The sequence below is a fragment of the Macaca thibetana genome, chromosome 1 (assembly GCF_024542745.1).
Source record: "Macaca thibetana thibetana isolate TM-01 chromosome 1, ASM2454274v1, whole genome shotgun sequence".
NCBI classification, from domain to species: Eukaryota; Metazoa; Chordata; class Mammalia; order Primates; family Cercopithecidae; genus Macaca; species Macaca thibetana.
In genome coordinates, this window is record NC_065578.1 from 204557230 (window position 1) to 204580650 (window position 23421).

At 40.6% G+C, this 23421-nt stretch overlaps 1 protein-coding gene across 2 annotated transcripts in view; it reads right to left on the minus strand.

Annotated features, from left to right (window-relative positions):
• Positions 1 to 23421, minus strand: part of PCNX2 (pecanex 2) — a 309611-nt gene that overhangs the window by 86278 nt on the left and 199912 nt on the right. For both annotated transcript variants that reach the window (XM_050769598.1, XM_050769591.1), the window contains exon 23: positions 20272 to 20401. In XM_050769598.1, the coding sequence (XP_050625555.1) occupies positions 20272 to 20401 (130 nt within the window). The remainder of the gene's footprint in view (positions 1 to 20271; positions 20402 to 23421) is intronic.

The window sequence follows — 23421 nt, forward strand, 5'->3', positions numbered from 1 at the left end:
AAATGAAATATATGTACTATGCAAACATTAATCAAAGAAAAGCAGAAATAGCTATGCTAATATCAGATAAAGTAGACTCCATAACAAAGAAGTTTACCAAAGACAGAAATGAACATTGTATGATAAGAGGGTTAATCCAGCAAGAAAACACATCAGTCCTAAATATGTATAAATCAAACAACTCAATTGCAACATATGTGAACCCAAAACTGATAGAACAGAAAAAGCAGACAAATCCACAATTATAGATAGAGACCTAAACACCCATGTCTTAACAACTGATAAAAAGGCCAGGCAGAAAATCAACGATAATATAGGAGAACTCAGTAACACTATCAACCAACATTACCTATTCAACATTTATTGCACACTCCACCCAACAATGGTAGATGACACATTCTTTTATAGTGCCCACAGACAGTGCACCAAGATAGACCATTTTTTTGGGACATAAAATGATCTCCACAAATTCTTAAAAAATGAAATCATACAGAGTTTGTTCTCCAACCAGAATGGACTTAAACTCGAAATATATAACACAAAGAAAATAGGAAAATATCTAAACATTTGGAAACTGAACAGCACAATTCTAAATAAACCATGGATCAAAGATAAAGTTTCAATAGAAATGGAAATACACACACACACAAAAAAAAAAAAAAAAAAAGAAAAGAAAAGAAAAAAAAGAAATAGAAATACATTGAACTGAAAGAAAATGGAAATAAAGGTATCAAGATTTGTCAAACACAGCTAAAGCAGTATTGGAAGAGAAATTTATAGCACTAAACATACACATTAAAAAAGTATCAAACTCATAGTCTATGGTCCCACCCCAAGAATCTAGAAAAAGAAGAGCAAAGAAAACCTGAAGCAAGCATAATAAATGAAATAAAGAGCAAAAACCAATGAAATTGAAAAATAGATGAGAAAATCAAAGAGCAAAGAGCTGGTTCTTTGAAAATATCAATCAATAACATTGAAAAATCTCCAGCCAGACTGACAAAGAAAAGGAGCGAGAAAACACAAATTACAAATAACTGTATACACTGCAGACACTGCAGGTATCAAAAAGATAATAGGGAATATTACAAATAATTTTACATGCATGAATTTTAAAACCTAGATGAAATGGAGTAATTCCTCAAAAAAACTCAGTAATTACCATAACTTGCTCATTATGAAATACATAATTTTAAAAGCCTGTAACTATTAATGCCATTTAATTAGTAGCTTAAAAACTCCCCCCAAAATGAATCTCTAAGCTCTGAAGGCTTCATTGAAGAATTCTACCACATGTTTAAAAAAGAACTAACAGTAATTATACTTAACCTCTTTATAGAAGGAAGAGACACTTTGCTATTTATTTCATGAAGCTAGTATTACCCTGATACAAACACCTGACAAAAACAGCATGAAAAAGTTAAAATTAAAGATCAATATCTTCCATGAATATAAATCTAAAAATCCTTAAAAATATATTGCAAATAAAATTCAGCAATATATAAAAATAATTACATACCATGACAAAGTAGGTTTATTTCAGGGATGCAAGACTGGTTCAATGCACAGAAATCAGTCAATATAATCTACCATACTCACATGGTAAAGAGGAAAAATCACAGATTCATGTAGATAAACACAGAAAAAGCAATTGACAAGACCCAATACTATTCATGATTTTTTTTAAAAAAAAAAGCTCAGAAAAATAGAATTATACGGGAATTTCCTCACTTGATAAAGATCATCTAAAAAAAACCTACAGCAACACTGTACTTAATGATGAAAAACTGAATTACTTCCAACAAGATTGGGAAAACTGTAAGGATGTCCACTTTACCTGCTCTTAATATCTTTATTTTTTAACTTTTAAGTTCAGGGGTACATATGCAGAGTTGTCATATAGGTAAACTTGTGTCATGAGGGTTTGTTGTATCATCACCCAGGTGTTAAGCCTAGTACCCATTAGCCACTTCTGATCCTCTCCCTCTTCTTACCCTCTACCCTCTGATAGGTCCCAGTGTGTGTTCTCCCGTGTCCATGTGTTCTCATCATTTACCTCCCACTTATAAGTGAGAACATGAGGTATTTGGTTTTCTGTTTCTTTGTTAGTTTGCTGAGGATAATGGTTTCCAGCTCCATCCATGTTTCTGCAAAGGATATGATCTCATTCTTTTCATGGCTTCATAGTATTCCATGGTGTGTACGTACTACATTTTCTTTTTTTTTTTTTTTTTTTTGAGACGGAGTCTCAGGCTGTTGCCCAGGCTGGAGTGCAGCGGCGCGATCTCAGCTCACTGCAAGCTCCGCCTCCGGGGTTCCCGCCATTCTCCTGCCTCAGCCTCCTGAGTAGCTGGGACTACAGGCGCCCGCCACCGCGCCCGGCTAATTTTTTGTATTTTTAGTAGAGACGGGGTTTCACTGTGGTCTCGATCTCCTGACCTTGTGATCCGCCCGCCTTGGCCTCCCAAAGTGCTGGGATTACAGGCTTGAGCCACCGCGCCCGGCCGTACTACATTTTCTTTATCCAGCCCAACACTGATGGTATTTAAGTTGATTCCATGTCTTTGCTACTGTGAATAGTGCTGCAATGAACATACACGTGCATGTGTCTTTATGATAGAGTGATTTATATTCCTTTGGGTATATACTCAGCAATGGAATTGCTGGGTCCAGTGGTATTTCTGTTTTTAGGTCTATGACGAATTGCCACACTGCTTTCCACATGGTTGAACTAATTTACACTTCCACCAACAGTGTATAAGCATTCCTTTTTCTCTGTAACTTCCCAGCATCTGTTATTCTTTTGACTGTTTAGCAACAGCCATTCTGACTAGTGTGAGATGGCACCTCACTATGGTTTTGATTTGCATTCCTCTAATGATTACTGATGCTGAGCGTTTCTTTTTTCATATGCTTGGCTGCATGTATGTCTTCTTTTGAAAAGTATCTGTTCATGTCCTTTGCCTGCTTTTTAATGGGGTTGTTTTTCTCTTGTAAATTTGTTTCAGTTCCTTATAGATGCTGGATATTAGATCTTTTGTCAGACGCATAGTTTGCAAAAAATTTCTTCCATTCTGTAGGTTGTCTGTTTACTCTGGGGATAGTTTCTTTTGCTGTGCAGAAGCTCTTCAGTTTAGTTAGATTCCATTTGTCAATTTTTGCTTTTGTTGCAATTGCTTTTGATGTCTTCATCATGAAATATTTGTTTGTTCCTGTCTCAAGAATGGTACTGCCTAGGTTGTCTTCCAGGGTTTTATAGTTCTGGGTTTTGTGTTTAAGTCTTTAATCCAACTTGAGTTAATATTTGTATATGGTGTAAGGAAGGGGTCCAGTTTCAATTTTCTGCATATGGCTAGCCAGTTATCCCAGCACCATTTATTGAATAGGGAATCTGTCCCTCATTGCTTGTTTTTGTCAGGTTGTAGGTGTGTGGCCTTATTTCTGGGTTTTCTGTTCTGTTCCATTGGTCTATGTGTCTGTTTTTGTACCTATAATATACTGTTTTAGTTACTGTAGTCTATCACTGATGGCATTTAGGCTTATCAGATTGAGGACATTCTTTTATCCTCGTTTGTTTAATGTTTTTATCACAACATAGTGTTGTATTTTACAAAATGATTTTTCTGTATCAATTGAAATGGTCAAGTGGGGTTTATGTTAATGTGTTGAACCACCCCAGCATTCTCATTTGGTCACAGTGTATAACCCTAATAGGCATTGAATTTGGTTGGGTAGTATTTTTTGAGGATTTCTGCATCTGTATTCATAAGAGATATTGATCTGAGGTTTCCTTTTCTCATGATGACACTGTCTGGCTTTGGTGTCAGGATGATACTGGCCCCACAGAATGAGTTAGGAATTGTTCCTTTTGAAAGATTTGAGAATAATTGGTGTTAATTCTTTCAACATTTTATACAATTCATCAGTGAAGTCAACTGGTCCTGGGCTTTTTTTTTTGTAGGGAGTTTTTTAAACATTACTGATTTGGTCAAGTGCGGTGGCTCACGCCTGTAATCCCAGCACTTTGGGAGGCTGAGGCTGGCAGATCATGATGTCAGGAGATCGAGACCATCCTGGCTAACACCGTGAAACCCCATCGCTACTAAAAACACAAAAAATTAGCCAGACGTGCTGCAGGCGCCTGTAGTCCCAGTTACTTGGGAGGCTGAGGCAGGAGAATGGCATGAACCCGGGAGGCGGAGTTTGTAGTAAGCTGAGATCACACCACTGCACTCCAGCCTGGGGGACAGAGCAACTCTCTGTCTCTTAAAAAAAAAAAAAATTACTAATTATTTTTATTATACTTGCTATAGTCTATTTAGATTTTCTGTTTATTCTTCAGTCAGCTTTGGTAATTTGTATGTCTTTAGGAATTTCTCCATTTCATCTAGGTTACCTAATTTGTTGAAATACATGGGGTTGTAGAATTCTCTTATATTTCCTTTTAATTATGTAACGCTAGTAATAATGTCCTCACTTTTATTAGCAATTATAGTATGTTAAGTCTTGTTTTTAACTTGGCCATTCTAGCTAAATGTTTGTCAATTTTATGTTTTCAAAAAATAAATTTTTGGTTTTATTTATTCTGTCATTTTGCTACTCTTCATTTTCATTTATCCCTAACCTAATCATTCTGTCTGCTTGCTTTTGGTTTTGTACACTCTTCTTTTTCTAGTTCTTTAAAGTGGAAAGATAGGTCATTTATTTGAGATCATTAAACAAATATTTTTTGAGATGAGGTCTCACTATGTTGCCCAGGCTGGTCTTGAATTCCTGACCTCAAGCAATCCTCCTGCCTCAGCCTCTGAGTAGCTAGGATTACAGGCACAGGCCACCATACCTGGTAATATCTTTTTTCTTCTTCTTGTTTTTAGAGACAGGGTCTTGCCCCTGTCACCCAGGCTAGAGTGCAGTGGCATGATCATAGCTCAATGAAGTCTCTAACTTCTAGACTCAAGCAATCCTCCAACCTCAGCCTTTACAATAGCTAAAACTACAGGTGTGCACCCCCATATCCAACTAATTTTTTAAAAAAATTTTGAAGAGACCCATCTGTCACTATGTTGCCCAGGCTGGTGGTATTAAACTTTTGACCTCGAGCGATCATTCTGTCTTGGCCTCCCAAAGTGCTGCAGTTACAGGCGTGAACAACACCATGTCTGGCCTTATTTTAAAAATCTAGGCATTTACAGCTATGAATTTTCCTCTGAGAACTGCTTTTCCTAACTTCCATAAGTTTTAATAAATTATATTTTATTTTCATTAATCTCAAAGTAATTTTTAATTTTCTTTGTGATTTCTCTTAGAACCATTGGTTGTTTCTGTGTTTTAATTTATACATATTTGGAAAATTTCCAAATTTGCTCTTGCTATTAATTTTCTATTTTATTCTATTGTGGCTGGAGAACATTCTTTGTATAATTTCAGTTTTTAAAAATTTATTGAGGATTGTTCTATGGTCTAGTAGATGGTCCATTATGGAGAATAGTCTATGTACACTTGAAAAGAATGTGTACCTGAAAAACTTTTGCTTTGCAAAACATTTTGTTAAGAGGGCGAAAAGACAAGCTACAGACTGGAATGAAATATTTGCAAAACATATATCCAAGAGAGTACAAGTATCTGAAATAGGTAAGAAACTCTCAAAATTCAATAGTAGAAAAAGTAAAACAGTAGAAAAAGAAAACTAAAAAAAAAAAAAATACTACATTATGAGACAGCAATGGCATTCTTGGAAATTATCTCAGAGAAGTGAAGACTTATGTTCACATAAAAACCTATAAACAAGTGTCCAAAGAAGCTTTATTCATAATAGCTCCAAACTGGAAATAACCCAGAAGCCCTTCAGTGGATGACTTATTAGACCCTGACACATTCATACCATGGAACTACTCGGCAATATAATAACATAAACTACTGACACACACAACTTGGATGAATCTCCACTGAATTATGTTGTGTGAAAATAGGCAACTCCAAAAGGTTAAACAGTTTAGGATTCCATTTATATAACATTCTTGGAATGACAAAATTATAAAGATGGAGAACAGATTAGAGGTGGACAGGAGTTAAGAAGGGGTGGGGGCAGGAGGAAGTATGTGTGCTCTCCAACAGGAGAGGTCTCTGTGGCGATGGAAATCTTCTGGTTTTTTGTTTGTTTGTTTGTTATGTGACTACCATGCATTCATGTACAATTCGTATCTCTGATTCTAACGTGCTTACACCTTAAATTAGTATTATTTCTTCCATTTCAGCAAGAAAAATCCAAGACTACTTACTATTTGAAATACAGAATATGAAATTCAACCATTCAGTGGAAAGTCATAAATATTGAGGGGGTGAAAAGTGTTTCTTCTCTTTCTGCAAATGCAACTAATAAAAATAGTAATAAAAAAAATCCAAGTTGTTTGCTGTCGGGCAAAGAGTCAGCCAAATGGGAAACTGAATAAATGAAGAGGCAGACAATTTTAAGTGATTCATAAAGATTAAATTATCAGAGTACTGCTGGGTTTCTTCCCAAGTTTAATTTGACTGATTTAAGGTTTTGACTTCTGGCTGTTACATTCTTCTGGTAAAAAGAGGTTCAGTGCCATTTATATGAGTGTTTTGTTTAGAGTTATGAGTGAAACTTCTTCTGGGGATGAAGACATGTTTATTTCATTCATAAGTTACCTGTGGTGTGTACAGAATTTGGATCAAGATGAACCGGGCTTTTGCCATGCATTTCCCCATACAGCAAAAAGAAACTATTATCTTTGGCAATGGAACTGCAGCAATTTGCGCAGTGACACACTCAGTTGTGATGAGTTAACTTGGGTCCTTCAGTTTTTGTAGCCACTTGTTTCAGGAGAGGCAGCAACTTGAGAAGACACATTCTCTGAACACAATGCCTGTTATACCACGTGCAGTTTTCTAGTTGAGGGATTTGGTGTTAATAAAATCACACCGCAACCTTTCTTGCTCAGACGGACTTCACTTTTCCTTTGCTATCTCCTTCACTCCCAAAGCATACCACTGTACTTCACTCGCTTTAAATCTTAAAATCTATCCCAAAATCAAATCCAACTAAAATTACACTCCTTATTCTACAATCATCTTGAGACACTTTGTTAAGTCATTTACACCTTGACTAAACTTATAAATGAAGAAATGTATTATATGCAAGTGTGACATCTCATGTTTGCATTTTTATGATGTGGTACTCCATGTAAAACAATTTGGATTGGAAACATTGCACTAATGATAAGGTAAGGGGAAGGGGAGTGCCCACGAACAAGTCTGCAGCTGTAAGTCAACAAACATGATTTCTGGTTTCTCATTTGATTTATGATTTATTAAATTATTTGAGGGGTGTAAAGGAGAGAATCACCTCATTCTTCTGACCCCCAGTTTTCTGAATGTCTAAAATAGCAAATAAACATAGCATAGGGCTTTCGGTAGGAAATGAAAACACAGAGCCGCATCTATGACTGCCTACTGCAAAACTAAACAGGTAGTCACTTTAGCCTTGTGGCAGACCAGTCACCCAAGTGAAGGATAAGTGACAAAGAATGAATAGGAAATAGTTTTTATGTCACTGCATCAGTACATCCGGGTATAGATTTTATTTTAAGGGGTGGGGGAGGAATAGTATTTTTTATTCTGACAATATTTGACATTTCTTTTTAAATTAGATTTTTCAAATACTAAAATAGATTGTGTCAAATCTTGACGAACAGGGACAAAATTCGACAGAAAATGAGTTCATTCATCTCTCCTCAACCCTCACCGGTGTTTTCCTAAAACAGGCTCTTGGAAAACAGTGAAAAACACCCTCAGAAACCTTCCCCAGTGGCTCCTATTTATCAGTGATAACGTTAACCATCAAGTGAGTGCTCTATTACTCTGCACTACTCCTAAAATGAGGCTTTTTGAAACTTTTCCTACCCAAACAATTTTCTTTAACATCTACTAGGAACTCTCTTTCCTTCTTTTCTCCCAAATCTGTCCCATGCCTCTCTCACAAAGTCTTCCCTGACTACAGGCAAATAAGCTCCAACTACACAACCTGTAGAACCAATAATCAATTTAGAAAGCACCCTAAGATATTATAAAATATAAAAAGAAATATAATATATTAAATTGCCCTTATTTTTACTGGGTAATTTTCTTCTAATTCTCGTGTATATAATTATTTTGACATTACCAGTCACTTTTCATTTAAAAAATCATGAAAGGGAGCATCTATTTAGTTGAGTTTACAGGGAGAGCCAACACAGCAATCCACACATGAAAGAGCATTGTAAGCCCTATGGAGTGGAGATGATGACAGAATGCTTCCAAAGTGAAAAGAAAAATAACAGAATGGTTTTGTATATTCACATTATATATTAATTCCACTCATGAATCAAGAGCACTGTGTACCAAGAAGCAGCAACTCTATGTAAGGCCTGGGCAAGGTCTTTGCTTTCAATAAAGTAGGATTAGAGTCAGTCCTGGAAACATGCTCAGAGTAACAAGATTAAACAAGCACATGATTATCAGAATCCTACAGAATGAGTCTCACAGAGCCTCAAATGCAAAAGCCTCCCAGTACCTACAGTGGTCTGCTGTTATAACACAGAATGAGAACATACCGTGGAGTGGCCTCTGACAGTCACTTGGCATATTGGCCGATCTCAGGGAAGACGTTTTAATTAGAAGTGCTCAGGATTCTTGGCCTTGGGGAGTAAACGCTCACTGTCCAGATGCTTCAAATCTGCCTAAGAAATCTCCCGCATCACATTTATTTGAGGCATGTAGTAAAAGAGTTTAAGACAATGTAAATTTAAAAGCCGCATATGTCCTGCCTTCCTTTGTTTAGAATAAATCAGTCCCATCTCTAACACTTTCCTAAAAGCTGGACGAGCTAAGGATCCTCCTCTCACTTGCTATAGTGATTCAGAACAGGGCTCTGCCCTCCTGCTGTACAAGGCTTACACTCCCTGCAACCATCCATCAACCTGAATCACTCACAAAGCCTCGCTCCTGGGTGACCTTGAAGCGTCAGCAGCACCAGACAGCTGGGAAGCAGCTGGGCATGTTCGACGCCTCCCTGCAGTCGCATGGTCTGCTACACTATTCTGCACTTTTCAAATACTTTAACTGCTCAGCAAAAACTAACAGGACCCTGAGTAAAATTATGCACCACAGCACAATGTGTAATAAGCTCAAAGAAATGCTGTTTGAGAAATTCAACATACTGGAATTCCTCAAAAGCATCAGCTTTCTGGAATATATGTGTATAATAGCTCATTTCCATACCTCAAGTGTCAAACCTTACATGTAAGAGTTTTCCCATCCGTCAGCAAAACAGTGGGATGGAGTCAAGTTCATAATTTGGCTTCTCAGAAGTAAGAGCATTCAGACACAAATTCCAGGTGAGGAAATCCGAGGCAGAGAAGGGAAGTGGAAGGACCAGCCTAAGTTAAGGGTACATTGGTGATTGAGCTTGGGGAGCTTAAAGTTCTTTTGTCTGCCACTCAACCCTGGAGGTACAATAGGGGATGGATGCCAGCACCTTCTCTGGCATTCTAGGCTACTTAGTGACACAGAATTATGGCAATAAAGGTATGCTTTTGTGCCATCACTCCCTAAAAGTAAAAGGTGGCCAGGCGTGGTGGCTGACACCTGTAATCTCAGCACTTTGGGAGACCGAGGCGAGTGGATCATGAGGTCAGGAGTTCGAGACCAGCCTGGCCAACAGAGTGAACCCCCCCCTCTACTAAAAATACAAAAAATTAGCTGGGTGTGGTGACGAGCACCTGTAATCCCAGCGACTCAGGAGGCTGAGGCAGGAGTATTGCTTGAAGCCAGGAGGAGGAGGTTGCAATGAGCCGAGATCATGCCATTACACTCCACCCAGGCGACAGAGTGAGATTCCATCTCAAAAAAAAAAAAAAAAAAAAAAAAAGTAAAAGGTAAGAGAGAAGGATTCCTTTGATAAAAGCCACCACTTGCTTTTATTAGGAGTCTTTTGATTTCAAGTGACAGAAAACTCAACTCAAAATGGCTTAAGCCAAATACAGAATTCAGTGGCTCATGAAGCTCAAAGGTCCTTTTAGGCCTTGGTGGACTTAGGAAATAGGGGAGTGTCATCATCCTCTGTGTCCCTCAGCCCAGCCTTCCTTTGTGTTTGCTGTGTCCTCAGGACAGTTCTTGCTTTGTGGTGCCAAAGGACTGCTAACAGCAATAGGCTTGCACCTCATGTCACCAAGTCTGGTGGGAAGGAAGGGACACCTTAGGATACTTTAGGACACCCTAAAGTCCCAGAACTCACTCTGGCTAGACAAGAACAATAGACCTCTGGGACGCCAGGCTTCACACCTTTTCTTTCTCTGGCTTTGGCCCTCTTGGCCATAATCTCACGTACTTGTTTGTTTCCCACTTGCCTGTGCCCTAATGTAAGTCTTCCCGGAGTGAAATGAAATAGGAGGCAGGCACTACCCTGCTGTCAGTTCCCAGGTTTGGCCCATATGTCCCCAGTCAGTTGGGTGAGATTTACTGACTTTAAACTTTGATCTCTTTTCCAGTACCTCAGTCCGTCTTGACATTTCTATGTTATCATGCATAACTATGATGTTTTTTTTGGCTGGTTTCTCCTTATTTCTATTTCTTTTGGAAAGTTCAAGAGTTGGTCCATATTCCTACTTGGGCCGTAACCTGTCAATCCCAGTACCTGCCATCTCCCCAAACATCGTCCTGTAGTAGCTAAACTATGTTAATGCTGAAACAAGTCATTTTCATCCATACACACACACACACACGTATCTCATCTTAGTCACTTCAGGCTGCTATTTAAAAAATGCCATAAACCAGGTGGCTTATAAACAACAGAAATATGTTGCTCACGGTTCTGGAGGCTGGAAGTCCAAGACGAGAGTGTCAGCATGCTCAGGTTCTACTAAGGGCCTCTTCCAGGTTGCAGAATGCCAAATTCTCACAGTAACCTCCCATGGAGGAAAAAGGGGTTAGAGAGCTCTCTGAGGTCCCTTTCATGAGGGCACTAATTCCATGCATAAGGGCTCCACTCTTATGACCTAATCACCTCCTGAAGGCCCCACCTCCTAATACCATCTCATTGTGGGTTAGCATTTCAATCTGGGGGAGAAGGGACACAAACATTCAGTCCACTGCAATCCTCTAAGTGACTCTCATGCATGTTTATATTTCTCAAAACTTTCATTTCTGTATCCATCTGGACAATTCTGAGTTCTGCCTGGGGAGGAAGATTCCTGAAGACTCCCTGTTAGCTCCCGGTTAAAATGAGAGCATTTGAAAATTCCTTTCCCAGATGTGTGAAGTTATTTAACACCCTAGAAAATCAACGGCAGGTTGTAGCCTCAAATAGGGATTTCTCAAATCACCCATTTAAAAAGCCACCTCATCTGGGCCAGGTGCGGTGGATCATGCCTGTAATTCCAGCACTTTGGGAGGCCAAGGCGGGTGGATCACGAGGTCAGGAGTTCAAGACCAGCCTGGTCAAGATGATGAAACCGCGTCTCTGTTAAAAATACAAAAATTAGCCGGGCATGGTGGCGGGTGCCTATAATCCCAGCTATTTGGGAGGCTGAGGCAGAGAATTGCTTGAACCCGGGAGGCGGAGGTTGTAGTGAGCTGAGATCACGCCACTGCACTCCAGCCTGGGTGATAGAGCGAGACTCCATTTCAAAAATAAAATAAATAAATAAATAAAAAGTTGTACCTGTATTAATTAGCTCGACCCCTTTCTGGGCCTGAGACTGTATTCAGAATCTCAGATGGTCACTTGTCATCCACGAGGGTCACTGAGGCTTCATTCCTGTTCTTACGCATCCCTGCGTAGCGTCTCTGGAGCTGCTAAGAACCAGGCCGGGGCCATGGGGAAGCATCAGGAAGCCTCTCTCGAGGAAAAGGAAAAGACAAACCTGCAAGCTGATGACTTGCAAAGCAGCCACTCACCACGCTTTCTTGCAGCCTGAAGACGGGCACTCCATTCTCTTGAGCTATGAATGTTTTGTGGTCCAGTGATGAGTATGAAAGCTCAAAGCTCAGCCTAATGATTCTAAGGGTGGTCTTGGCGAGCTGCATTGCTTCTGACCTGCAGTGGTTCTGACCTGTCCTGCCACTCTGAGCAAATGCCTCGGGGCTCAGAGCTGCAGCTGCTTTCCTTTCCAGACAGGCCTTTCTGGCCACACAGGGCTCTTGTGATGGTGCCTTCCTTTTAAGGCTCTCACGGGCAAATGCATCAACTGGCATTCTGTGTGTGTTTGTGTGTGCGTGTGTGTCCTCTGAGAGGCTTCAGGATATAATGGAAAGCATGTTCTGGGCTTGAAATAAGATCAGCCCTGGGTTAATATCCTGGCTCAGCTGCTCACTTGTTCTGTGACCTTGGGCAAGTTTTTTAACTTCCTTGAGTTTCTTTTTTTTCTGATCTGTCAAATGAGAAAAATGAAACTTTGCTTCCAGAGTGAATGTTAGGACTGGAATGAATATACTAGAGAAGACAAGCAGATGTTCAATAAATACAAGAAGATGAGGATCGCCATTGTTACTGCTACTACTGTTGCTCCCCTCCTACTACTGTTATTATTACCATTAAGAATAATAGATCCAGGGCCCAACTTACTCCGAAGAATGGGTCTGAAAGCTCTAATAGACTTCGGATTCCTGATAAAGGAGAGTCACGACATTTATCTCAGCAGTAACTAAAACAAGGGCATCGGACAAATAAAAATGTGTTGCGTTCCTTGTCATGGTGCATGCAGGCACCTTGTAAATGTATCCAAATAAATTATGGGGTAACTTAACTGCAAGTAGATCTATGTAAATCCCTCTCTGGCATAACTTTAAAGGAAGAACAGCTTTTAATGACAGGGTTGCATTGTACTATTAACCCATAAGCCAGAAAAGCCGCCTGCTTTGCACTTAAGAAAAAAAATTGCCTTTTGAGAAGCTCAATGCTTTGCAAAGATCTGACAAGTCACCTTTAAAACAGCTTAGTGGGTAGAAAGCATTTGGCAATATTCATTTGGAAAAAGTTAAAAAATAAACTGTGAAGTTGAGAATTTCTTTCTTTGATTGCCTGATCAAGCCAGGCATCCCTGGCTCCATCCTGTGCACCATCATTAGCAAATCATGAATGAAGCTCCGGATAGTGACAGATAATCCCATCTGCTGCCAAACTGAGGGGGCTGGAGGGGTGAAAGATGACATGAATGAAACTGACCTCTATGGGCTGGAATGGTGAGTTAAAACCAGTAAGATGAGAGTTGATAGCGAAAACGTAAACTTCCTGTTTTCAGTAAACCACACTCACACATAAGATCAGGATGATGAAGGGTCAGCTCAGCAAATGTTTTGTGAAATAATGAGACATTTTAGATTTTAAGAGGCCCAAATGAGAGCAGGACACCTGGATTGTCGAAGTAACAGGTCCTTCTACTGACAACCAATTAGATGACCTCTGGAGCAAGGTGAAGGTGGGGAGGGTTGGGGGCAATTCAGTGAACATCTAGAGGAGGCTGACTAGGATTTCCAAGGTCTAGACCATTTTACACAAGGAACAGTTTGTACCATTTAGCCTGAAAAAGAGGGTGGCAAAGGAAGGAGAGCTGCCTCCAAACCGGTAAAGAGCAGCAGGTGTAGGAATCAGCATCTTGATGCTGCGTCAGCAGGGGTATCCAGGTGCTATCACAAGGAGCAGATTCAACTCAATGAAGAGCCCACAGCTGTAACAGCACTCACAAGGGCTGCCTAGCAAGGCGCAAGATCTGCTCCACCAGCACCGAGAGGAGGCTGGATGGTCCAGAGCACAGAGGCGATACCGTAATTCCTAAGGGTCCGTGCTACACTCATGTCTATATTACAAACCAACAAGGGGCTGGAAAACAACACAGTGAGATTCACGAGAGCTCACCAAAGACTAGTTAAAATATTTTTATCATTTATTTTGTTGTTAGATAAAACACAAAACCGTGGGACTTAGAAAGCCTATTATTCCATAAAGGCGGCTGTGAGGCTCGAAGAACAGAACTGGGGCTCAGTGACTGACCGAGGTATCAAAATAAACATGGTGCCTGAAGGGAAAAATAATATTTATTGGGTCTCTCACAGCAGGCTGGCTGTGGATGTGATGGTACACGATCTATATGATGTGTCGATTCCCCTGTTGATTTGATTGCGTTCTGCCATTTCAGAAAGGACTCAGGTAGATTGCAGGGATGCATAATACATGTCTAGTTACAACTAGATTAAAAGCTGAATGAGAAAAGATAGAAATTTAGGAAAGGAAAATGAAATGGGGTCAGGAATAAGGATAGGTATGTTGTACACAGAAATGACTTACACATTTACCAAAGCGAACCACGTCTCATTTGGTGTGTATGACGTCTGAGGAGTAATCATTTCATTTTACAGATGAGTTAACTGAGGCTCACAGACAAAGTAACATCCCAAACACCTAACCAAGCATATGCACTGGGATTTTAATTGTGGTTGGACTGACCACAAAGCTCATGCTTTCTGATGTTCTACCGCTGCCTCAGTTAAGAGCTGAGGATTAAGTAGAACCAATTATCTCCTTGCTGAGAAAGGCAGGTCCAAGGATACAGATGCAGAGTTGATACTTTTGCAGACCAGTCACAGAGTGATTCCTGCTAGGTAAAGCCTAGCACAGTACACTGGCATAGATGATGCTTAATACACATTTGCTGTAAAGGATAACACCCAGAACAATGCAACATTTTAAAACCAATCTGGATAGAATTCTAGCAATGTAACCAACATGAAAGCTTTATTTCCCTTTCATCTAGCGTTGTAGGTCTAATGTATTTTACATTTTATAGAGGGTTTTTGACATATCAAAACAAAATCCCTGTTAATGGGAGTTTTCATTATTTCAGAAAGCTGAAAATAGTCAACTCCTTTAGAACAAAGATGTTTGCTGAGATAACTGGGCACATGTGTCATGTAATTTCTGGCCTAAACATTTGTTTCATGTTAATGACAAAGTTTGGTTATTTAGTGACTGTTTATATACAAAGAGCAGGATGATAAATCATAATATCAGAATGTGTTTCTAAAGCTTTCTAGAATCCTCTGACATTAGGGGGATGTATAAACACAAAGCACTATTACATACTGCATTTGCTATTGTTGCCTGGAATTAAAATAAAGACACCAGGCAGAGCTCATCAAGACAGATTTTAAAGACCTTGTTAGTAGTCAAGACCACCTCAGTCTAGCAGTGAGTGTTCTCGCCTCAGTAAATGTGAAGCCAGATTAGGATTTCTATTTCCTCTGACATAATATTGTTGGACTTAATTCACTTAAGAAATATGTACAGGCCAGGCACGGTGGCTCAGGCCTGTAATCTCAGCACTTTGGGAGGCAGAAGATGGTGGATCACAAGATCAGGAGTTCAAGACTAGCCTGAACAACACAGTGAAACCCCATCTCTACTAAAAATACAAAAATTAGCCAGGCGTGGTGGCAGGCCCCTGTAATTCCAGCTACTCAGGAGGCTGAGGTAGAAGAATCACTTGAACCCGGGAGGCGGAGGTTGCAGTGAGCTGAGATCGCACCACTGTACTGCAGCCTGGGGGACAGAGTGAGACACCATCTCAAAAAAAAGAAAAATGTACAGAACACCTACTTTTTGCAGGACCCCATTAGGCATACAAAAATGAAAACTAAAGTTCAGAATTGAAAGTATATATAGACTACACCAATCTTGGGTAGAATTTACTGATGGCCATAGTAGCAAATTTATTTTTCCAAACATGACTGCTACAGTACCTCTCCATCCTGCAAACCACTCTTGAACCTTACCATATATCCACCAAGAGGCAGAACGTAATTCCCTTTTCTTTGAATCTGGGTGGGTGAGTGACTTACTTGTAGAAAATAGAATGGGAGAGAATTGATTAGGCCAGAAAAATCAATGTAACTTTTATTAATACCTTACTCACTAGAAAACTTTTGCTGAAGCCCTGAGGCCACCATGCTCTCAGGAAGCCAAACCTCTCACTCACCCAGAGATTACACGGAGAGGTTCTGAGACTACACGAAAAGAGAGAAAGATGTCCAGTTAGTCCCCAGCACTTCCAATTCCCTATTTCAGTCCCAGTCACCACCTTCATAAGGGTCCCCAAACCACAGCCACTCAGCCCAGCTCTTCCCAAATTCCTGACCCATAGAAGCCATGAGATATGACAAATTGTTTCCTGTTGTTTTAAGACAAAAACTAAGGTTTACAGAGATTTGTTATTGAGTAATAGATAACAAGAACACAAAGGCAAACTGTTAGAGGAATTTAGGAAAGGAAAGACAATTTTTAATTGTGGTGATCAGGGCAACTTCATGGCAGAGTTGCCATTTAAGTTGGGTTTTGCCAACTAGGTGTGAACAGGAGATGAAGAGGTTGAGGGAGGGAAGGTCATTCTATATGAAGGGTATGATCCAAGGAGAGATTTGGAATGGAAATTCACAGTATATGATGTGTGGGAAAGTGTTGTGGGAGATGGGCTGGAAAGTTCGAGAAATAAGGGTCTATATCTGTGCTTTCCAATATGGTAGAATCTCATCACAGGTGGCTATTTAAATTTAAGTGAGTTAAAAGTAAATGGAATTTAAAATTCAGTTCCGGCCGGGCACGGTGGCCCACGGTGGCCTGTAATCCCAGGACTTTGGGAGGCCGAGCCAGGTGGATCACAAGGTCAGGAGATCGAGACCATCCTGGCTAACACGGTGAAACCCCGTCTCTACTAAAAATACAATAAATAAATAAATAAATAAATAAATAAATAAATTAGCAGGGTGTGGTGGTGCGTGCCTGTAGTCCCAGCTACTCAGGAGGCTGAGGCAGGAGAATGGCGTGAACCCGGGAGGTGGAGCTTGCAGTGAGCGGAGACCACGCCACTGCACTCCAGCCTGGGCAACAGAATGAGACTCTGTCTCTAATAATAATAATAATAATAATAATAATAAAAAAAATAAAATTCAGTTCCTCCGTCAGACTAGCCCCATTTCAAGTGCTTGGTAGCCCTATGTGGCTGGTACCTGCCATATTGGAGAGCACAGACATAGAACATGTCCGTCATCTAGAACTTCCTATTGGACAGCGCTGGTCTCCATGGCATTTCTCCTTGTCCCACAGGCACAATGAGCAACTGCAGGCTTTTGAGGAGAAGAGTGACGTGCTGAGAGCTGTGTTTTAGGACAGCTATCCTAGAGCTGTGTGTGGGCAGAGAGTAGCAAGCAGGTTCGTTAGGAGGCTAGGGTAAAAAGGCAGACAGGGGACACATTTGTCATACACCCCAGTGAGGCACAGCATCAGGGAACAGGAGGTCTGCAGGTTTCAGGACAGGCCAGTTCAGGGAGAAAAGGGACTAGCTGTGATTATCAGGTCACTGGTGATTTATTTACCACTTCCTTGAAGTATTAAAATTGTTTCGGTACACTGCAGCTCTCATTAGAGACCTGCACAAACACAAGTCAGCTTGAAAAGATCTGTGCCAAGCGACTGGAGAGTGAGGGAGCAGGGGTGAAAAGAAAGAGGAAGCCAGGAGAGGGGACTGCTAGGTGGCCTCCAGCACACACACCCAGGCTGGTGGCGGCAGTTCATGGTGGTAAATGTGCTCACTAAAGCTCTGGATGAGAATATCTTTTCAGGCATCCCTTTTAAAGTGATGGAACAACTAGTACAACATTAAACAGGATAAATGACATTACCTGACTGGTCCTTTGTATCAGACTCAAAAGATGGTAATTAGAACAGCCACACAGAAACTCTCCAGTCAGAGCACTAAAACTCATTGATTAGGATTTGAAACTTAAAAAGTTTTAAATAGATAGAATGAGATTTCCAGAGTGTTTGTAAGGATCCAGATGAGATTTCCTGTCATTTCCTTTCCTGGTGGCCACCACTCTACTGTCGTGATTTCCCTCCACTGATCTTTTCAGCAGACAGGCCAGAGGATGCTGCGTTCTGATGCCTTCACAAAAGGCAACAATAGACCTTCAGCAGACTGGGTTTGGCACCAAGACTCAACTCCTGCAGTGGAGTTGAAAATTTCCTTCCACTTGGCTCTTTCGGAAAGACCTAGGCAAGGGCAGGTATCCTTGTACATCCCCTTAGACCCTGAAGCAAGCCCTCTTCCAACCCATGAGAAGGGCATCCAGAGGCAGACACCCCCCATACATATACAGGGAGCCTAGTGCTCATATCTGTGTTATTTACTGATGAAAAGAATAAACGCGGCAGAAACAGTTCTTTGTGGGACTGAATAAACATAAATCTTGCTCTAGAAGCCCATACATTTGAGTAACCCACATAAACTGACAATTCAGACCCAAGCATCTCACTCAAAAAGGATGGCTGAATTTGGGAAGTGAGGAGACTAAATAACAAAACACCTAACTCCTTTTGCGCAGGTATTAGAATGCCTCCCTCCAAGGTCATCTCTGCACAAAGATTCCCCTTTCCACTTAATATCCTTTCCGACTCAACTGAGAGGTGTTTTACTTCTATTGAATCTTCCCATGCCAGAAAGACTGATTCCCTATCTGAGAATAGGAGGCAAAAAGAAACCTTTTGTACTGAGCACCAAGTTTTAAATACGTTGACCAAGTTTTAAATATGTTGTATTTTCCTTCCCTGTTTAGGTGAAAGCATGAGAAAATGCCCCTCCTCTTATTTACAAGTATTTGCACTTTCCAGAAGCGTGACTTTCAGAACGCCTAAAAGGTCCCCCAAATTGTTTTCTCCTAAAAAAGCTTAAAGAGAAGCCAACTGTGGTAGTTTTCTTTTACTCTCTGGCTCTGTAAATATGCATGTTTCTTTAGACAAATGCAAATGAGCAGCCTTGTTATGTGTGAATTTCAAGACAACTTTACTTTTATTGCAAAATCTACGTCTCTTAGAAGAAATCTGCCAGAAACCTGAGGGACCTCCCTCCACTCCTCACGGGCCGGAAGTAGGGCTCACTGGTTTGATTAGTTTTCACCAGGGCACCCCTAAACGTGAGATTGTCCGAAGGAGATCCCCCCAGTCATGGTAAACACCCACTAGCATGGGTCAAGCTGGGACAGGAACTTCCCCGCGGAGCAGTCGGAGAATAATCATCCTAGCCCAGGCTCACGTGGTGCTTACTTTGTGGCAGCTCCTGTTCTTGGTGTTTTATGTATGTTAATTCATTTTCTTTTCACAAGTCTGTGAAGTAGGTCCTATGATTTCACTTCCATTTTACAGGTGAGGAAAAGGAGGCCTGAAATGATCAATGTTAAGTGGGAGGGATGAGGTGTGAACTCAGGCAGGCTGTGTTCTAATCCCTAAGCCACACACCTGTGCCAGAAGGATGCACATTTTATAAACCATCTCTCGGGAGAAGCGTGAAACCACGGGTCTAACTTAATGATGGCTTCTGTGAGACATAAAAGACACACTGTAAAATGCTAGCACTCTGCAAAATGTGAATAAATTATGGAAAAAGGATTAGGGTTTAAAAGTAATAAATAGCACAAGTATGGTTAATAAAGGAGGAGATTGAAATGGAAGACGTGCTGTAACACATGGAGCAATCCAGAGTTCTCTGTCCCAGCTGAAGACTGCTGAAGACACACGCTTTCCTTCCCTGCTAGCTATTCTCAAGACCTCCCCCCACAAATCATGAAGAGGTCTTTAGGATTACTTGGTGAACCATCAATTCTCTCTTCAAACCTTCCCGTAGGAATAGCATTCCTACTTCGTCAATCACCGATTGCTCAAGGAAATTTATGACAGGTCCAAATAGTGGCCACAAATTTTATGGCACCCAGAAAAACTGGTGATCTCTTTTCCATACATCTGTGATGGCTGCCCACTTATACAAGACTGTCTATTTAGAATGCTCATAAAAGCGATGCTACAGACAGGAAAAAAAGATGCCATCCAGGGACCATCTTGGCATATCAAAGGACATTACCAGTGGCTTGTTAAACAACCTTCCCTTAGGTCACCTACGAAAATTTGGCAGTGATAACTCTTCCTTCACAACTGATGAAACCCGGACTAGCATTCGTTGGCTAATTTGAAATCAGTCATGTTCTTTCCAGATCCCTGAGACCCAAGAGCTGAGTCACTGAACGGAGGAAGTCATCAAAAGAGACAGGTTTGGCCTGGCCCCACAGCCGGGGGAAGCCTGGAGCCAGGGACCCTCTAACAGAGGAAGGCAGAGGAACCTTCTGAAGCGCACACTGGAGAAAAGGAATTGAGCACTGATTTTAGGATCTTACTTGTAGTTTTTCTCCCAGAATTTCACTGGCCTGACATACGATGTGATGAAAATGACACTCCCAAGAAATGGGCTCAATGGGGTAGAAAAGATTGACGTGGCAATCGTCTGAAAGAAAAGCACGGCAGAATCTGAGAATGTTGAGTTAAGGCAAAAAAAATTATTATTCCTATATTTTTAAAATATTGTTTCAAATTTTGATGAGTTTTCACTAAAGCCATTTTTTCCACCAAAGAAAGAACAAAGGACACACACTTAATCTCTCTATGTATAGATTTATAAACATAAAACTTTCAGTAGTACCCTGCTACGTCTCATTTTACCACCATGTAAACCAAATGATTCTCATAAAAATCTCAGCGGTCTTAGTCTGATTCATGGCAAAGATTTAATATCTAAGGATTGAAAAGAACAGTTTCTCTTTACTAAGATTATTAGCTGAACAAAACACACTAGGGTACATTTACTAAAGTATCAAGTAGCTTTGTAAATAATTAATATTAGACGATACTTTTTGAAAACAAATAATAGAATTGTTCGGGAAGGTAGCATCTGTTTCTTGAAGAATGTTTTCCCACTGTTCGAAATATCTATCCATCTATCTACCTGGGTAGATGCATACGCAGATAAACAGATACTGTATATTGAACACCATTGGTTCAATTCAAGTCATATCTAGTTTTTAAGCAAAGAACACCACATGCACATGAAGTAAGTGTTTTGTGGGCCAAGTTGCTTCTATAGGCATTCTTACATGAGTTTCTCATGTACTGGCATGTGTTAATTTCACACACCTTGCTTGATCAAAGAGGTAACTGCTCAATATTAAACTTAGCATGTCTGTTGCTTTTGGCTTAAGCCCAACGGATCTTTGGTGATTAGTGGCGAGGAGCCAGAAGCAACAGTTCTCTGAGCAAGCTGGTCCCTTCAGGTCTCACTCCATCACTGGAGACTCCCAGCTGCCAATCACTCACCATCATTGTGGCGCAGAGGTTCTGTGGGGCCTGTGGTTGGAAGCGAAAGAGAGAACTGCTGGCCAGAATCCATGGGGGTGGCAGAAGTCAGTGGAGAGCCAGATTGCCCAGGTCCTGTAATATGGACATCCTTCCTGGTCCTAGGGTAGGTATTAGGACTTGGATCATTCTACTACAGATCTGATCTGACCTCCTACAAGGCTGGTCTTCCTGCTGGGAAGTTGTTGACAGCTGTATCTCTCTCACTGCTGAACTAAGGGGGTCTTATTTCTGTAACCCATGTTCAAGGTTCTGGCACAGAGTAAAAAGGAAATGCTTGGCACAGACAGGAAGACTCTGCATTTCATTATCAAGAATATAGAAGTAACTCAGACTTCTAAGTGGTTTAACATAACGTTAAACAAATTATGTGATAAAGGGGTGGGGATGGAAGTAGGGATTCCCTAATAGCCCCATTTATATGTAAGATATAAAACAGGAGCGAGTCTTGCGCTGTCCACACTTTCACATACATTTTAGTAGATTTAAAATCAGATTAAAAAAAAATTATCCGGGCATTGTGGTGCACACCTGTAGTTCCAGCCACACAGGAGGTTGAGGTGAGAGGATCTCTTGAGCCCAGGAGTTTGAGGCTGCAGTGAGCTAGAATTGCACCACTGCACTCCAGCCTGGGCAACAGAGTAAGACCCTGTCTCAAAAAAATCATGATTTTTTTTTTTCAAGAGTGACTTTTTTTTTTTTTTTAAACTTTCTATTTACTCCCAAGCATTTTCAGGAGTAAAATGTCACATCCTCCACTAATAATACATTCCAATGTTGAATTGTTTAGGTATCAAAAAGATCTCTATTGTGCTGCAATTTAAATCCAATTCTTTTTATTTTGACCTAGGTTCAAATAGAGAACTACAGAACAATACGCTACTGTAATATCTATTATCACCCATCAGTTTCCTCTTCTGAAAGCTGAAAATACCTAAATACTTCTGCCACAAAACACAACATATTAGCTATTATGCTCCTTGTCATTGGAAGAAAAGGGAATTGCACGGAAGATATCATTGCGTGAAGGTATTGAAAAAAATATTAGAAAGCAGAGTGAGGTCAGAGCTGGAGTTTTCTGAGGGGCTGTGTTGAGAAGAAAGGAAGAGGGAAAAGTCCCCACATCAGGGGACAGAGGGTGTGATGAGGCTTGCAGAGGAACCAGGACAAAACCAAGTGGAGCCAGGGCTGGGCAGATGTGCTAATATGTGATTATCTGGCTAAGTCTGTCTAATTTTTAGAACACAGGGGTCCTGCATGGTCTCTACACATATTAAAAGGGGGGCTGATTGGCTCTTGTTTTTGATTCTAAAATTTCCCTAGAGATTACATTGTACATTTTTTAAATGCCAGAAACAATTATCCAAAATTTAAGAAGTGAGGAAACTGTGCTAGTCTAAAAATAAAGTTCAATGTGGTAGGAAAGGAAATGACGTTTAACAGGTTAGAGGGAGGGTGGCAGTGAATAAAGAGGACCGTTTTTTCAGGAAGATCAGTAAAGAATTATAGCACACTCTGGGCAAATAGGAAAGGCTGTCACTACTACTGGCAAGACAGCGCCAAGAAAGAAGAGCTACTAAGAGGAGTAGGCGCATAAAGCCCACTTTATTTCTAAGAGAAACAGCTGAGAGATTAACCTAAGGGGTAGATGATCACTCCTTCAAAAGCACACTTAAAATGCAAACATCTATTATTTGTTTTGTTTGTTTTTTGTTTTTTTTTTTTGAGATGAAGTCTCGGTCTGTCGCCCAGGCTGGAGTTTAGTGGCCCCATCTCAGCTCACTGCAACCTCTGCCTCCCAGGTTCAAGTGATTCTCCTGCCTCAGCCTCCCAAATAGCTGGGACTACAGGAGCCTGTCACCACGTCCTGCTAATTTTTTTGTATTTTTAGTAGAGATGGGGTTTCACCGTGTTAACCAGGATGGTGTCAATCTCCTGACCTCATGATCTGCCCTCCCCAGCCTCCCAAAGTGCTGGGATTACAGGCGTGAGCCACTGTGCCCAGCCAGAAAGCATCAATTATGAAAAGATTTTAAAAAATGATTAGAAGTGCAAAAGGATGCACCAAGTAGAAAGCAGCCCTCCCAATCTCTGGGTTTACTATAGAGAATCTGGCTAAGTCTATCTAATTATTAGAA